At 44.2% G+C, this 17,759-nt stretch overlaps 1 protein-coding gene across 1 annotated transcript; it reads left to right on the top strand.

Annotated features, from left to right (window-relative positions):
* The first annotated feature begins 3,054 nt into the window (after positions 1-3,054).
* On the top strand, positions 3,055-17,367 carry LOC147976224 (uncharacterized). Its single transcript, XM_087520784.1, has 4 exons — positions 3,055-3,243; positions 4,711-5,099; positions 5,284-5,914; positions 17,179-17,367. Exons 1-4 carry the CDS (start codon positions 3,055-3,057, stop codon positions 17,365-17,367), a joined length of 1,398 nt encoding a protein of 465 aa, XP_087376910.1.
* Positions 17,368-17,759: the final 392 nt, after the last annotated feature.

Below are 17,759 nucleotides of genomic sequence, written 5' to 3'. Positions count from 1 at the left end.
TAGAGAGTAGTGTAGTTTGGGTGTAATGGGTGTTGGCCGAGCTTAGATCCTAGCATCTAGCTCGTGCCTCTCTTGTAAATTCTTTCTATCTTCTATAAAGATAAGGTACGCCATTGGCGTACTCTCGGAAAAAAAACTCTAACAAAGATGGGCATATGCTACAATCTGGTGGTGCGACGACGACAAGTTCAAGCACTGGCACCCATGTTGTTGGAAATGTTGAATATGTGTACATGTACGAGTAGATTTGGGCTCTGTATGCAGTATCTGTAGTGTCTGTCTCCCTCTGTATGTACGTGTATCTTAGGAGACACGATACCGGTCGCATCCTTTGTACCTATATATATGTGCCTAGTGCACGATCAATGATATATCGATGCATTAAATCATTCTCTACATGGTATCTATCGCAAGTCGATCCTCTCCCGCTTCCGCCAAAACCTAGCCGCCGCCGCTTCCTCGCGCCACGCCTCTCCTCCCCAGGCCCCCTCCCTGTCGCGCCACCTCCCTCGCTGCGCCGCCTCTCCCTCCGCGCCTCTCCCTCCCCAAACCCTAGCCGCCGCCCACTCCTCTCACCACCGCGCCGCCGCCATCCACCGCCTCCACCTACTCCAACCCCTTCGCCGGGCCGGACCCCGCTGACATCCGCGACATCAACATCCATGACCGCGTCCCCGTTGTCCTTGATGCCACTGACGCCACGTACTTCGCGTGGAAGACGTACTTCTCGCTGCTCTACTGCGAGAACAATCTCGTGGATCACGTTGACGGCACCGTCGACTCCCGCGCCATGGTGGGCGACTCCGAGTGGACCGTGATCGATGCCACGCTCATCCGGTGGTTCCTCACCACCATCTCGAAGGACCTGTTTCACACGGTTGCGAGCGATGGTGATGACACCCGCGCCGTGTGGGTCAAGCTCAACGGCCTCTTCACCGACAACAAGCTTCAGCGCCGCGTTTTTTTGCAGCAGGAATTTTTTGACTGTCATCGGGATGACCAGTCTATCGATGACTACTGCCGCTGCCTAAAGACGTTAGCGGATGAGCTCCGTGACATCGACGCCAAGGTTGATGATGACCTCCTCCTCAGCACGCTCACCGCCGGCCTCAACGAAGACTTCAGTAACGCCGCCTCCAACCTCTCCCTCATACCGGAGCCCTCCTTCCCCAAGTTTGTGGCATACTTGCGGTTGGAGGAGTGTCGGATGAAGGGGGTCAAGAAGCGCGTGCAGCACCACACCCTCGCCGCCGGCACCTCGCGTGGTGCCCCACCACTGGCCGCCCCGCTCGCGCCTGCGCCCCGCCACCAGCCGGCGCCTGATGACCCACAAGTATAGGGGATCTATCGTAGTCCTTTCGATAATTAAGAGTGTCGAACCCAAAGAGGAGCAGAAGGAAATGATAAGCGGTTTCGAGCAAAGTATTCTTTGCAAGTACTGAAATAAGTGGTAACAAATAGTTTTGTGATAGGATAATTTGTAACGAGCAACAAGTAACAAAAGTAAATAAAGTGCAGCAAGGTGGCCCAATCCTTTTTGTAGCAAAGGACAAGCCTGGACAAACTCTTATATAGGAAAAAGCGCTCCCGAGGACACATGGGAATATCGTCAAGCTAGTTTTCATCACGTTCATAAGATTCGCGTTCGGTACTTTAATAATCTGATATGTGGGTGGACCGGTGCTTGGGTACTGCCCTTACTTGGACAAACGTCCCACTTATGATTAACCTCTATTGCAAGCATCCGCAACTACAACAAAAGTATTAAGGTAAACCTAACCATAGCATGAAACATATGGATCCAAATCAGCCCCTTACGAAGCAACGCATAAACTAGGGTTTAAGCTTCTGTCACTCTAGCAACCCATCATCTACTTATTACTTCCCAATGCCTTCCTCTAGGCCCAAATAATGGTAAAGTGTTATGTAGTCGACATTCACATAACACCACTAGAGGAGAGACAACATACATCTCATCAAAATATCGCACGAATACCAAATTCACATGACTACTAATAGCAAGACTTCTCCCATGTCCTCAGGAACAAACGTAACTACTCACAAAGCATATTCATGTTCATAGTCAGAGGGGTATTAATATGCATATAGGATCTGAACATATGATCTTCCACCAAATAAACCAACTAGCATCAACTACAAGGAGTAATTAACACTACTAGCAACCTACTAGTACCAATCCCAGACTTGGAGACAAGAATTGGATACAAGAGATGAACTAGTGTTTTGAGAGGAGATGGTGCTGGTGAAGATGTTGATGGAGATTGCCCTCTCCCGATGAGAGGAGCGTTGGTGATGACGATGGCAATGATTTCCCCCTCCCGGAGGGAAGTTTCCCTGGCAGAACAGCTCCGCCAGAGCCCTACATTGGTTCCGCCTCGTGGCGGCGGGGTTTCGTCCGAGAAGATGGCTTATTATTTTTTTCCCATCGAAAGACTTCATATAGCAGAAGATGGCCACCGGAGGGCCACCAGGGGGCCCACGAGGTAGGGGCGCGCCTAGGGGGGTAGGGCGCGCCCCCACCCTCGTGGGCAGGGTGTGGCCCCCCCTGGTGAACTTCTTCCGCTGGGTATTTTATATATATTCTGAAAACGTCTTCCGTGAAGTTTCAGGACTTTTGGAGCTGTGCAGAATAGGTCTCTAATATTTGCTCCTTTTCCAGCCCAGCATCCCAGCTGTCGGCATTCTCCCTCTTTATGTAAACCTTGTAAAATAAGAGAGAATAGGCATAAGTATTGTGACATAATGTGTAATAATAGCCCATAATGCAATAAATATCGATATAAAAGCATGAGGCAAAATGGACGTATCAGCGCCCCCCGCGCCTCCGGGGTTTTTCCCCTTACCACCCACGCCCCCCATCCCTCCCGCTGCCCCCAGCAGCCGCAAACGGGTGGCGTGCGCCGCAGAAACCGCCGCGAGGGTGGTCGCAAACAGGCGCAAGGGGGCCCCTCGTCAGCAGCAGCAGTAGTAGTAGGCCACCCCACCCTGGACTTATGGCACCAACCCGTGGACGGGCGTTGTACACGCGTACCGATGCCGGTCCCTCGGGCTCCCGCTCCGGGCATCCTTGGGCCTCGTCCAACGAGTCACCAGGCGCTCTTCACGGCCCAGAACGCCGCCCCCTACAGCGGCTACGGCACCGCGCCCGCGCCTACTTACGGCGCCGCGCCCGCCTATGGCGCTGCTCCCGCGCCCGCCTACGGAGGGTTCTTCCCTCCCCAGGTGCCACCGCCATGAGACCCAGCCCTCCTCGCTGCTCTGCACTCGGCTCCGTCACCAAGTAACTACGGTGGCGGAGGTGACTAGTACATGGACTCGGGCGCCACCGCTCACATGACTGCTCATCCCACTAACCTCGCGTCTTCCACTCCTGTTCATACTCCCACTCGCTTCACCGTTGGTAACGGTTCCTCTCTACCCATTACACATGTCGGTCATATGTCATTTCCTTCTACTTCCACTCCCATTAACATGTCTAATGTTCTTGTTTCCCCTAACCTAGTTACCAATCTTGTCTCTGTTTAAGGATGGCAATTTTACCCATGGACATGGATACCCATGGATATCCGACCCGAATGGATAGGGTTTGGATATGCTTTTGCGCCCATGGGCGGCACCCAAACCCGACCCGATTGCTCGTGGGTAGGGCATGGATATAATCTTGTACCCATGGGTATACCCAAACCCGACCCGATAGTATAACTTAGTGGGGAAAAACCGCTATCCCTACCATGTCTCACCGCAATTTTTAACTTATTCTTTTATCTAAACCATGAAAAAGAAATTGCACAACCATGTCGTAATTTCTATTAGTTGATATTCAATCCCCACCATAACATACTCCAGTGCCCCTTCCCTTATTTCATCTCCTCGTTAAATGACTCATCATTCTCATATTTTAGAAAAATAATAAATGATAATAGGTTGTTAGTGACGTTGATTTACTATAAGTTTATGTTTACCATAAGTCAAGGCTAGCTTGCCACGAGATGAAGAATGAAAGAGCTTATATTAACATTGTGCTATGTCTTATCTATATGTCTTGAGAGGACCCAGTGGATATCCAATGGATATGGATATCCATCGGGTTTGGATGTGGACACAATTTTTTACCCATGGATCTTTTCATGGATAGGCAAAGACTGTCTTTATGGATATGAATATGGATTTGGAATTGTTCAACCCGATCCAAACCAGACCCATTGCCATCCTTATCTCTGTTCGTCGCCTTGCTCGTGACAATCCTATCACTATTGAATTTGACAACCTTGGCTTTACTGTGAAGGACACCCGTACACGGATGGTACTCCACCGATGTGACAGCCCGGACGAGCTTTACCCAGTGCATCCTTCCGGCGCCACCACCACTCGTCCTACCGCCCTCGCCGCTAGTTTCAATCTCTAGCACGCCCGCCTCGGTCACCCCAACTCCACAGTTTTGCGTCAGATTCTTTAGAGTTTTTCATTCTCATGTAATAAGGTTGACGACCACTCCTGTGAGGCCTGCCATCTTGGCAAGCACGTTCATCTCCCCTTTAGCGAGTCTACACACATTTCTACTTTTCCGTTTCAGCTATTGCATAGTGATGTTTGGACGTCCCCGGTTGCAAGCTACATGGGTTATTTATACTGTTTGGTGATATTGGATGATTTTCCCATTATGTGTGGACGTTCCCTCTCCGTTGCAAGTCCGACGCTTTCGCCACACTTACCACCTTTTATTCCTATGTCACCACACAATTTGGTCGCCCCATTCTTGCCTTGCAAACTGACAACGGAAAAGAGTTCGACAACGTCGCCGTCTGCAATCTCCTTGCGTCGCACGACACTATCTTCCGGCTCACTTGCCCCTACACGTCACAGCAGAATGGCCGCACCGAGCATGTCCTCCGCACTCTTAATGACTGTGTCTGCACATTGCTCTTCCACTCCTACGTGCCTCCTCGGTTATGGTCGGACGCCCTCGTGACCGCCAGCCTTCTTATTAACATTCGCCCATGTCGTCCCAGCTGGAACTACTCCCCTCACCAGCTCCTCTTCGGTGCGGCTCCATCTTATGATGGTATTTGCATTTTCGGGTGTCTCTGTTATCCTAGCACCGCGTCCACCACTCCTCACAAACTTGCTCCACGGTCGATTCCTTGCATCTTCCTCGGTTATCCTCCCAACACCAAAGGTTACCGGTGCTATGATCCAGTGTCCCATCGTGTTATCACTTTGTGGCATGTGTACTTTGATGAGCTGGTGTTCCCGTTTTAGCAGGTACCATTGGCGTCTCCCGCGGCACGACTCGCCCCTGCTACCACCCCTGACGAGTCGCCGTCTACGCCGCGCCGAGCACTGCACTCGGCCGTGCCCGCGCTTCCAGCGTCGGTCGCCCCCCCCCCCCCCGCGGCGCCTCGGGTGTGGCTGCCCCCTCGGGCGCCCCCGCCACTGCGGCGCCTGGCGCTCCCTCGGCCACCCCCGACGCCATGACCCCTTCGGTCGTTCCCGTCGCGCCCTCTGGTGCCGCCACGGGTGGGCCCTTGGCGTCTCCGGAGACCGGCTCGAGCTCATCCTCACCGACCCCCTCTCAGCTCCGCCGGCTACTATCGCACCTATAATCGATGTGGTCACTCGGGCTCAGACTGGGACGTTTCGTCCCAGCACGTGCTACACCTCCGACAAGTACGCGTGTGCCGCGTCTACCTTGGCCCCGTCCTCGCTCCCCACCTTCGTCCGTGTAGCCCTTCGGGATCCGAACTGGCTTGCTGCGATGCGGGAGGAGTTCGACGCCCTGCAGCGCAATCGTACGTGGCATCTTGTCCCGCGGCCTCCACGTGCCAATGTCATCACTGGCAAGTGGGTCTTCCGCCACAAGACTCGCCCCGACGGTTCCCTTGAGCGCTACAAGGCACGTTGGGTCATGCGCGGCTTTCGCTAGCGCGCCGGCGTGGACTTCACTGACACCTTCGCCCCAGTTGTCAAACCAGGCATGATGCACGTTGTTCTCCAGCTTGTTGTCTCTCGCGCCTGGCCTGTTCACCAACTCGACGTGTCCAATGCTTTTCTGCATGGCTGATACGTCCATTTTGCATCATGCTTTTATATCAATATTTATTGCATTATGGGTTATGTAATAATACATTATGGCCTGTTATTACACATTATGTCACAATACTTATGCCTATCCTCTCTTATTTTACAAGGTTTACATGAAGAGGGAGAGTGCCGGCAACTGGAATTCTGGGCTGGAAAAGGAGCAAAAATTAGAGACCTATTCTGCACAACTCCAAAAGTCCTGAAACTCCACGGAAGTCAGTTTCAGAATATATAAAAAATATTGGGCAAAGAAAGCACCAGAGGGGGGCCACTCACCACCCACGAGGGTGGGGGCGCCCTACCCCCTGGGCGCGCCCCCCTGTCTCGTGGGCCCCTGGCAGGCCTCCCGTGCCCATCTTTGGCTATATGAAGTATTTTTCCCTGGAAAACATCATAAGCAAGCTCTCGGGACGAAACTCTGCCGCCACGAGGCGGAACCAATCTAGGGCTCCGGCGGAGCTGTTCTGCCGGGGAAACATCCCTCCGAGAGGGGGAAATAATCACCATCGTCATCACCATCGATGCTCTCATCGGGAGGGGGTCAATCTCCATCCACATCTTCACCAGCACCATCTCCTCTCAAACCCTAGTTCATCTCTTGTATCCAATCTTTGTCCCAAAACCTTAGATTGGTACCTGTGGGTTGCTAGTAGTGTTGATTACTCCTTGTAGTTGATGCTAGTTGGTTTACTTGGTGGAAGATCATATGTTCAGATCCTTTATGCATATTAATACCCCTCTGATTATGAACATGAATATGATTTGTGAGTAGTTACATTCGTTCCTGAGGACATGGGAGAAGTCTTGCTATAAGTAGTCATGTGAATTTGGTATTCGTTCGATATTTTGATGAGATGTATGTTGTCTCTCCTCTAGTGGTGTCATGTGAACCTCGACTACATGACACTTCACCATTGTTTGGACCTAGGGGAAGGTATTGGGAAGTAATAAGTAGATGATGGGTTGCTAGAGTGACAGAATCTTAAACCCTAGTTTATGCGTTGCTTCGTAAGGGGCTGATTTGGATCCATATGTTTCATGCTATGGTTAGGTTTACCTTAATACTTCTTTTGTAGTTGCGGATGCTTGCAAGAGGGGTTAATCATAAGTGGGATGCTTGTCCAAGTAAGGGCAGTACCCAAGCACCGGTCCACCCACATATCAAATTATCAAAGTACCGAACGCGAATCATATGAGCGTGATGAAAACTAGCTTGACGATAATTCCCATGTGTCCTCGGGGGCGCTTTCCTTTATATAGGAGTTTGTCCAGGCTTGTCCTTTGCTACAAAAAGGATTGAGCCATCTTGCTACACCTTGTTTACTTTTGTTACTTGCTACCCTTTACAAATTACCTTATCATAAAACTATCTGTTACCGATAATTTCAGTGCTTGCAGAGAGTACCTTACTGAAAACTGCTTATCATTTTGTTCTGCTCCTCGTTGGGTTCGACACTCTTACTTATCGAAAGGACTACGATAGATCCCCTATACTTGTGGGTCATCAAGACTCTTTTCTGGCGCCATTGCTGGGGAGTGAAGCGCCTTTGGTAGGTGGAATTTGGTAAGGAAAAAAATTATATAGTGTGCTGAAATTTACTATCACTTGTTACTGTGGAAAGTAATCCTTTGAGGGGCTTGTTCGGGCTATCTTCACCCTGACCAGTAGAGCAAATAATTTCTCCTCAACCTACTGAACGTACTGAAAATGTTTACTTTGAAATTCCTTCAGGTACGATTAAGAAACTGCTAGCTAATCCTTTTACAAGAGATGGAACATTGCATCCCGATTTGCACCTAATCTATGTGGATGAAGTTTGTGGATTATTTAAGCTTGCAGGTATGCCCAAGGATGTTATCAAGAAGAAGGTCTTCCCTTTATCTTTGAAGGGAAAGGCATTGACATGGTTTAGGCTATGTGATGATATTGGATCATGGAACTACAACCGGTTGAAATTGGAATTTCATCAGAAGTTTTATCCTATGCATCTGGTTCATCGTGATCATAATTATATATATAATTTTTGGCCTCGCGAAGGAGAAAGCATCGCTCAAGCTTGGCGAAGGCTTAAGTCAATGTTATATTCATGCCCCAATCATGAGCTCTCAAGAGAAATTATTATTCAAAAAAATTTATGCTCGGCTTTCTCTCAATAATCGCTCCATGCTCGATACTTCTTGTACTGGATCTTTTATGATGAAGACTATTGAATTCAAATGGGATTATTGGAAAGAATTAAAGGCAACTCTGAAGATTGGGAACTCGACGAAGGTAAGGAGTTAGGTATAACACCTAAGTTTGATTGTGTTAAATCTTTTATGGATACCGATGCTTTTCGTGAATTTAGCACTAAATATGGACTTGACTCTGAGATAGTAGCTTCTTTCTGTGAATCATTTGCTACTCATGTTGATCTCCCTAAGGAGAAGTGGCTTAAATATCATCCTCCCATTGAAGTAAAAGTAGTTGAACCTATTAAAGTTGAATAAAAGACTATCACTTATAATGTTGATCCTATTGTTCCTACCTCTTATATTGAGAAACCACCCTTGCTTGTTAGAATTAAGGATCATTCTAAAGCTTCAACTGTGGTTCGTAAGAGTAATACTAGAACACCTACACCCTCTGAGCAAATTAAAGTTGAACCTAGTACTGCTATGGTTAAAGATCTCTTGGTTGATAATATTGGCGGGCATGTTATTTACTTCTGTGATGAAGCTGCTATAATTGCTAGACCCGATACTAAAAATAAACATAGACCTGTTGTAGGCATGCCTGTTATTTTTGTTAAAATAGGAGATCATTGCTATCATGTCTTATGTAATATGGGTGCTAGTGCGAGTGCAATACCTCATTCTTTATATGAAGAAATTATGTATGATATTGCACCTGTTGAGATAGAAGGTATTGATGTTACAATTAAGCTTGCCAATAGAGATACTATTTCACCGGTTGGGATTGTTAGAGATGTTGAAGTCTTGTGTGGGAAAGTTAAATATCCTGCTGATTTTCTTGTTCTTGGTTCCCCACAAGATGACTTTTGTCCCATTATATTTGGTAGACCCTTCTTGAATACTGTTAATGTTAAGATAGACTGCAAAAAGGATATTGTTTCTGTTGGTTTAGGGGATATGTCTCATGATTTTAATTTTGCTAAATTTCATAGACAACCCCATGATAAGGAATTGCCTAGTAAAGATGAAATTATTGGTCTAGCTTATATTGCCGTGCCTCCTAGTGATCCTTTAGAACAATATTTGCTAGACCATGAAAATGATATGTTTATGAATGAAAGAAGGGAAATAGATGAAGTATTCTTTAAACAGGGACCTATTTTGAAACACAAATTGCCTGTCGAAATTCTAGGGGATCCTCCTCCTCCACCCAAAGGTGATCCCGTGTTTGAGCTTAAACCATTGCCTGATACTCTTAAATATGCTTATCTTGATGAAAAGAAGATATATCCTATTATTATTAGTGCTAACCTTTCAGAGCAGGAAGAAGAGAAATTATTGAAAAGTCTAAAGAAGCACTGTGCTACTATTGGATATACTCTTGATGATCTTAAGGGCATTAGTCCCACTCTATGCCAACACAAAATAAAATTAGAGAAAGACGCTAAACCGGTTGTTGATCACCAACGACGGTTAGATCCTAAGATGAAAGAAGTGGTAAGAAAAGAAATACTAAAGCTTCTGGAGGCAGGTATAATTTATCCCGTTGTTGATAGTCAGTGGGTAAGTCCTGTCCATTGTGTCCCTAAGAAGGGAGGTATTACTATTGTTCCTAATGATAAAGATGAATTGATCCCACAAAGAATTGTTACAGATTATAGAATGGTAATTGATTCCCGCAAACTAAATAAATCTACTAAAAAGGATCATTACCCTCTACCTTTCATTGATCAAATTCTAGAAAGATTATCCAAACATACACATTTTTGCTTTCTAGACAGTTATTCTGGTTTCTCTCAAATACCTGTGTCAAAAGAGGATAAAGAAAAGACCACTTTTACTTGCCCTTTCGGTACCTTTGCTTATAGACGTATGCCTTTTGGTTTATGTAATGCACCTGCTATCTTTCAAAGATGCATGACTGCTATATTCTCTGACTTTTGTGAAAAGATTGTTCAGGTTTTCATGGATGATTTTTCTGTATATGGAACTTCTTTTGATGATTGCTTAAGCAACCTTGATCGAGTTTTGAAGAGATGTGGAGAAACTAATCTTGTCTTGAATTGGGAGAAGTGCCACTTTATGGTTAATGAAGGTATTGTCTTGGGGCATAAAATTTCTGAAAGAGGTATTGAAGTTGATAAAGCTAAAGTTGATGCTATTGAAAAGTTGCCGTGTCCAAAGGACATTAAAGGTATAAGAAGTTTCCTTGGTCATGCCGGTTTTATAGGAGGTTCATTAAAGACTTCTCGAAAATTTCCAGGCCTCTGACTAATGTATTACAAAAGATGTACCTTTTGTCTTTGATGATGATTGTGTAGAAGCATTTGAAATACTTAAGAAAGCCTTGATTACTGCACCTATTGTTCAGCCTCCTGATTGGAATTTACATTTTGAAATTATGTGTGATGCTAGTGATTATGCTGTAGGTGCTGTTCTAGGACAAAGAGTTGATAAGAAATTAAATGTTATCCAATATGCTAGTAAAACTCTAGACAGTGCCTAGAGAAATTATGCTACTACTCAAAAAAGAATTTTTAGCAGTTGTATTTGCTTGTGATAAGTTTAGACCTTATATTGTTGATTCTAAAGTAACTGTTCACACTGATCATGCTGCTATTAAATATCTTATGGAAAAGAAAGATGCCAAACCTAGACTTATTAGATGCGTCCTCCTACTACAAGAATTTGATTTGCATATTATTGATAGAAAGGGAGCTAAGAACCCCGTTGCAGACAACTTGTCTAGGTTAGAAAATGTTCTTGATGACCCACTACCTATAGATGATAGCTTTCCTGATGAACAATTAGCTGTCATAAATGCTTCTCGTACTGCTCCATGGTATGCTGATTATGCCAATTACATTTTTGCTAAATTTATACCACCTAGTTTCATATACCAACAAAAGAAAAAAATCTATGATTTAAGACATTACTTCTGGGATGACCCGCACCTTTATAAAGGAGTAGATGGTGTTATTAGACGTTGTGTACCTTAGCATGAACAGGAACAGATCCTACGCAAGTGTCACTCCGAGGCTTATGGAGGACACCATGCTGGAGATAGAACTGCACATAAGGTATTGCAATCCGGTTTTTATTGGCCTACTCTCTTCAAAGATTCCCATAAGTTTGTCTTGTCTTGTGACAAATGTCAAAGAATTGGTAATATTAGTAGACGTCAACAAATACCTATGAATTATTCACTTGTTATTGAACCATTTGATGTTTGGGGCTTTGGTTATATGGGACCGTTTCCTTCCTCTAATGGGTATACACATATTTTAGTTGCTGACGGTTACGTTACTAGGTGGGTAGAAGCTATTCCAACTAGTAGTGCTGATCATAACACCTCTATTAAGATGCTTAAAGAAGTTATTTTTCTGAGGTTTGGAGTCCTAGATACTTAATGTCTAATGGTGGTTCACATTTTATTCATGGTGCTTTTCGTAAGATGCTTGTTAAGTATGATGTTAATAATAGAATTGCATCTCCATATCATCGACAGTCTAGTGGTTAAGTAGAACTAATCAATAGAGAGCTTAAATTAATTTTGCAAAAGACTGTTAATAGATCTAGAAAGAATTGGTCAAAGAAACTTGATGATGCATTATGGGCCTATAGAACTGCATATAAAAATCCTATGGGTATGTCTCCGTATAAAATGGTTTATGGAAAAGCATGTCACTTACCTCTGGAACTAGAACATAAGGCATATTGCGACATTAAAGAGCTCAACTATGACTTCAAACTTGCCAGCGAGAAGAGACTATTTGACATTAGCTCACTTGATGAGTGGAGAACCCAGGCCTATGAGAATGCCAAACTGTTTAAAGAAAAAGTTAAAAGATGGCATGAAAAAAGGATACAAAAATGTGAGTTTAATGTAGGTGATTATGTATTGTTATACAACTCTCATTTAAGATTTTTTGTAGGAAAACTCCTCTCTAAATGGGAAGGTCCTTACGTTATCGAGAAGGTCTATCGTTCCGGTGCCATAAAAATCAACAACTTCAAAGGCACAAATCCGAGGGTGGTGAATGGTCAAAGGATCAAACATTATATCTCAGGTAATCCTATAAATGTTGAAACTAATGTTATTGAAACTGTAACCACGGAGGAGTATATAGGGGACACCTTCCAAAACGTTCCAGTCTCCGAAAAGGAAGAGGTATGTGGTACGGTAAGTAAACCGACTCCAGAATAGTTCTAATAGAAATTTTTCTCTGTTTTGGAATATTTAAGAAAATAGGAAAATAAGAAGCAGTCCGGAAAGGACACGAGGCGTCCACGAGGGTGGAGGGCGCCCCCCCCCCCCGGGCGCGCCCCTGCCTCGTGGGCACCTCGTGTGTCCTCCGGACTCCGTTTTCTTGCACGGTACTTCTTTTGGTCGGTAAAAATTCATTATATAATCTCCCGAAGGTTTTGACCACCATACCACGCAAATATCCTATGTTTTTGTTTCAAGATGTTTCTACAGCAGATTTAGAGCAAGTTGTCATCTCAAGACTCCAACGGAGAGAGCTATGTGTCACGTCTCATTGCTGACCCAAAGACCTATGGGGACCTATCTCCTTGTGGTCGAACTACGGATGATGAGGAGGATGCTCATTTGAGGAGGATCAATGATTCAAGTTCGGAGGAGGAGGATGTTCCTCTACCTCAACCTGGGGATATGCACGTGTTCCTTCTCGTTTTTGGCAGAAAAGCAAAGGAGATTTATGTGACAAGATCTTGAAGCTGGAATCAGAGGTCGATGATTTAAAGGAGGAGATCGCTCTTCTCAATTACAATATGAAAAAGCTGAAGGCACAATTGTCATCATCATCACCATCTTCTTCACCTCCGAAGAAAGAGACATAAATACATGGGTATGGGCACCCCCTTGGCAACTGCCAAGCTTGGGGGAGTGCCCCGGTATCATATCACCATCACACTTTTATCTTTACCGTTTTTTTAGTTTGATCCTTTTGGTAATATCTTGATCTAGTAGAATAAAGTTTAGTATGATATAGTTTTGAGTTTTGCTTTATGATCCTTCTATGTAATCGAGTCCGTAAGCTATATATAATAAAGATTAGTTTTGAGTCAAGGGCTTGGTTATCTTGCTATGGTCTTGAGGGAATAAAAGTAAGAATAAAAAGAAATAAAGAGATCATATGGATCTTATGGAGAGTAATGACTTCACATATAAAGAGTATGATGAATAAAAGTTGTTGAGAGTTGACAAACATAGTTTTGGTCATCGTTGCAATTAATAGGAATTAATAAAGAGGTTTTCACATATAAATATACTATCTTGGACATCTTTTATGATTGTGAGCACTCATTAAAATATGACATGCTAAAAAGTTGATGTTGGACAAGGAAGACAACATAATGGGTTATGTTTTCTTACATCCGAAATAAATTATATTGTCATGGATCATCCAACATGTTGAGCTTGCCTTTCCCCCTCATGCTAGCCAAATTCTTTGCACCAAGTAGAGATACTACTTGTGCTTCCAAATATCCTTAAATCCAGTTTTGCCATTAGAGTCCACCATATCTACCTATGGATTGAGTAAGATCCTTCAAATAAGTTGTCATTGTTGCAAGCAATAAAAATTGCTCTCTAAGTATGTATGATTTATTAGTGTGGAGAAAATAAGCTTTATACAATCTTGTGATATGGAAGAAATAAAAGTGACAGACTGCATAATAAAGGTCCATATCACAAGTGGCAATATAAAGTGACGTTCTTTTGCATTAAGATTTCGTGCATCCAACCATAAAAACATATGACAACCTCTGCTTCCCTCTGCGAAGGACCTATCTTTTATTCTTGTCTTATCTATACCTACTATTAAAGGGAATAGGTATTCTTGGATTGGTTTAGTCCTTTTTGTTTGGTTTACACATGTTAAGTGATCTGGGCCAGATACTTGTACGTTGATGGGCTTTTATGGACTTTCAAAGAGACCGGTGCAAAAAATAATTGCGTCAAAATAAATCAATATTGTGGGAATTGAACACAGGACCTCCTGTCTAGCTCTTCGATGTAACAAACAACAACCTATGCGTCTTTCACATTTACTAATCCCAACTCGCTCTAAATATACGAGTGGCAATCATCATGTTTAGGGCAAGCTAATTAAGCGAATGAGCTAATAAAGGAAGAATTATGGGCTTAAATAGAATATTTAAACGGATGTGGCTAATTAAATAAAGGATTATGTGTAAACCAGTGGAATAACTAAAAGAAAGATTGTGGTCTTAATGAAGTCTACATGAAGGATTTAAGATAAAAAGGTAGGATAATTAAAAGGAAGGATCTATAGGCTTCAATGCGTTGGTGCTACGAAATTAGAAAAGGAAGGATTGATTCCCGACAAAAATGAGTGATGATGTCATGATAATTAATAAAAGGATTATACATAAATGCCATTAAAAGATTATACTTAAATAAAATTAGTGGGCGATTATGCCCGGCAAAGAAAATATGAACATAGCTAAATTGCAACGTTTTTTATGTTCATTTTGTATAAGGATGCTGCGTTGCAGCAGGTTCTTCATAGTGAATCCGGTGCTATGGGACATTAAAACATCAATTTTCCCATTGCAACGCACGGGCATATGTGCTAGTACTCTATACAAGAGTCATGGTGATCTTCACCTTTCCTTTTTACATTTTATCCTTTGGCAAGCACTGCGTGTTAGAAAGATCCTGATATATACATATCTAATTGGATGTGAGTTTTCATGAACTATTATTGTTGACATTACCCTTGAGGTAAAAGGTTGGGAGGCAAAACTATAAGCCCCTATCTTTCTCTGTGTCCGATTAAAACTTCATACCCATAAGTATTGCGTGAGTGTTAGCAACTGTGAAAGTTTAAATGATAGTTTAGTATGTGGACTTGCTGAAAAGCTCTTATATTGACTCTTTCTGATGTTATGATAAATTGAAATTGCTTCAATGACTGAGATTATAGTTTGTTAGTTTTCAATGAAGTTTCTGATTCATACTTGAAATTATGAATGAGTTGTTACTTTAGCATAAGAAATCATATGAAAATATATACATATGTTGTTGTTATAAGAATGACCATGATGCCCTCATGTCCGTATTTTATTTTATCGACACCTCTATCTCTAAACATGTGGACATATTTTTCGATTTCGGCTTCCGCGTGAGGTCTAAGCTTGGGGGAGTTGATATGTCCATTTTGCATCATGCTTTTATATCGATATTTATCGCATTATGGGCTGTTATTACACATTATGTCACAATACTTATGCTTATTCTCTCTTATTTTACAAGGTTTACATGAAGAGGGAGAATGCCGGTAGCTGGAATTCTGGGCTGGAAAAGGAGCAAAAATTAGAGACCTATTATGCACAACTCCAAAAGTCCTGAAACTCCATGGAAGTCAGTTTCAGAATATATAAAAATATTGGGTGAAGAAAGCACCAGAGGGGGCCACCCACCACCCACGAGGGTGGGGGCGCGCCCCCTGTCTCGTGGGCCCCCTGGCAGGCCTCCGGTGCCCATCTTTGGCTATATGAAGTCTTTTGCCCAGGAAAAAATCATAAGCAAGCTCCCGGGATGAAACTATGCCGCGACGAGGCGGAACCTTGGCGGAACCAATCTAGGGCTCCGGCGGAGCTGTTCTGCCGGGGAAACATCCCTCCGGGAGGGGGGAATCATCACCATCGTCATCACCATCGATCCTCTCATCGGGAGGGGGTCAATCTCCATCAACATCTTCACCAGCACCATCTCCTCTCAAACCCTAGTTCATCTCTTGTATACAATCTTTATCCCAAAACCTCAGATTGGTACCTGTGGGTTGCTAGTAGTGTTGATTACTCCTTGTAGTTCATGCTAGTTGGTTTACTTGGTGGAAGATCATATGTTCAGATCCTTTATGCATATTAATACCCCTTTGATTATGAACATGAATATGATTTGTGAGTATTTATGTTCGTTCCTGAGGACAAGGGAGAAGTCTTGCTATAAGTAGTCATGTGAATTTGGTATTCGTTTGATATTTTGATGAGATGTATGTTGTCTCTCCTCTAGTGGTGTCATGTGAACGTCGACTACATGACACTTCACCATTGTTTGGGCCCAGGGGAAGGCATTGATAAGTAATAAGTAGATGATGGGTTGGTAGAGTGACAGAAGCTTAAACCCTAGTTTATGCATTGTTCGTAAGGGGCTGATTTGGATCCATATGTTTCATGCTATGGTTAAGTTTACCTTAATACTTCTTTTGTAGTTGTGGATGCTTGCAAGAGGGGTTAATCATAAGTGGGATGCTTGTCCAAGTAAGGGCAGTACCCAAGCACCGATCCACCCACATATCAAATTATCAAAGTACCGAACGCAAATCATATGAGCGTGATGAAAACTAGCTTGACGATAATTCCCATGTGTCCTCGGGAGCGCTTTACTTTATATAGGAGTTTGTCCAGGCTTGTCCTTTTCTACAAAAAGGATTGGGACATCTTGCTGCACCTTGTTTACTTTTGTTACTTGTTACCCGTTACAAATTACCTTATCACAAAACTATCTGTTACCGATAATTTCAGTGCTTGCAGAGAATACCTTACTGAAAACTGCTTATCATTTTCTTCTACTCCTCGTTGGGTTCGACACTCTTACTTATTGAAAGGACTATGATAGATCCCCTATACTTGTGGGTCATCAATGGCCACCTCGACGAGCAGGTGTTCTGTCAGCTGCCTACTAGTTTTGTCGACACTGACTATCCGGACCACGTGTGCTTGCTCTCCCGTTCTCTCTATGGGTTGAAGCGGGAGCCTCGGGCCTAGTACCAGTGGATCACGACCTTCCTTCAGCAGTAGGAGTTCCAGTCCACATGGTCCGATGCCTCCCTATTTGTTTATCACCAGGGCACCGCCACCGCGTACCTTCTCCTCTACTTCGACGACATCATCCTGACTATGTCCTCATCGGCGCTACTTCAGCAGATCACAGCTCGCCTCGGCACCGAGTTCGCCCTCAAGGACTTGCGGGCTCTCCACTACTTCCTTGACATCGAGGTTGTTTGCCGGTCCACTGGCTTCTTCCCGCATCAGTAGAAGTATGCCTACGAGCTTCTGGAGCGAGCCGGCATGCTTAACTGCAAGCCTGCTCCTATGCCCGTCGACACGAATTCTAAGGTGTTCGTTGTTGAGGGTTCTCCGGCGTCTGACGCTCCCTTCTACCGCTTCATCGCCGGTGCTCTTCAGTACCTCACGCTAACGCGTCCGAACATTCAGTACGCTGTCCAGCAGGTGTGCCTTCACATGCATGCTCCCCATAATACTCATTGGGCTCTGGTGAAACGTATTCTCTGGTACATACGTGGCACCACATCTATGGGCCTAACCCTGACGGCACCTGACACCAGCCTTGTCGCTGATACGTCTCCAACGTATCTATAATTTTTGATTCTTCCATGCTGTTATATTATCAATCTTGGATGTTTTAT

The sequence above is a fragment of the Triticum urartu genome, chromosome 4A, assembly GCF_056163025.1.
Source record: "Triticum urartu cultivar PI428250 chromosome 4A, HENAU_Tu73, whole genome shotgun sequence".
Lineage (NCBI taxonomy): Eukaryota > Viridiplantae > Streptophyta > Magnoliopsida > Poales > Poaceae > Triticum > Triticum urartu.
This window is presented reverse-complemented; position numbering and strand designations above follow the sequence as displayed.